Below are 523 nucleotides of genomic sequence, written 5' to 3' on the forward strand. Positions count from 1 at the left end.
TATATATATATATATAGGCATATATATATATATATAGGCATATATATATATATATATATATATGTATATATATGTATGGTTTGTGACCAAGATGTGAAGAATGAAAGAAGCCCCTGACAAAATGAATGGATGGAGTTCTTTGTGAGAGAAGAACAAGGACTCGTGAAGAAGAGGGGAGAGGGAGGGAGCATCTGTCGATAGTTGTTCATTTTATGAGGGGGGCATGAGGCTGATACACTACATGATAGGCTTGTCACAGCTATGAAAACGACACCCCTCTGGATGATGCCGTGCCCTACAAAGAGAAATGCTTTCTTACTATTGGAGCTAGAGAGATCTTTCACACACATTTATGTCATNNNNTCACCGTATCACATGGAGAAAGGCGGGAGAGTTCTACGACTTGCATGGATTAATTGCCTGATCGGTCTATCTTGGCTTCTTGGAGAGTGAGAGGAGTGTATAGACAGCAGACACCTCCGTCTCAAGGGACCTATCTGTTTCCTTCTTCTTGTCGTCGGAA

The 523-nt window shown here is 40.8% G+C and overlaps 1 protein-coding gene across 1 annotated transcript; it reads left to right on the top strand.

Moving 5' to 3' along the window:
* Positions 1–68: 68 nt before the first annotated feature.
* On the top strand, positions 69–523 carry CSUI_008067 (uncharacterized protein). The gene has a single exon (XM_068068206.1). It carries the CDS (start codon positions 262–264, stop codon positions 451–453), a length of 192 nt encoding a protein of 63 aa, XP_067919815.1. The 5' UTR covers positions 69–261; the 3' UTR covers positions 454–523.

The sequence above is a fragment of the Cystoisospora suis genome (genome assembly GCF_002600585.1).
Source record: "Cystoisospora suis strain Wien I chromosome Unknown contig_4415, whole genome shotgun sequence".
NCBI lineage: Eukaryota > Apicomplexa > Conoidasida > Eucoccidiorida > Sarcocystidae > Cystoisospora > Cystoisospora suis.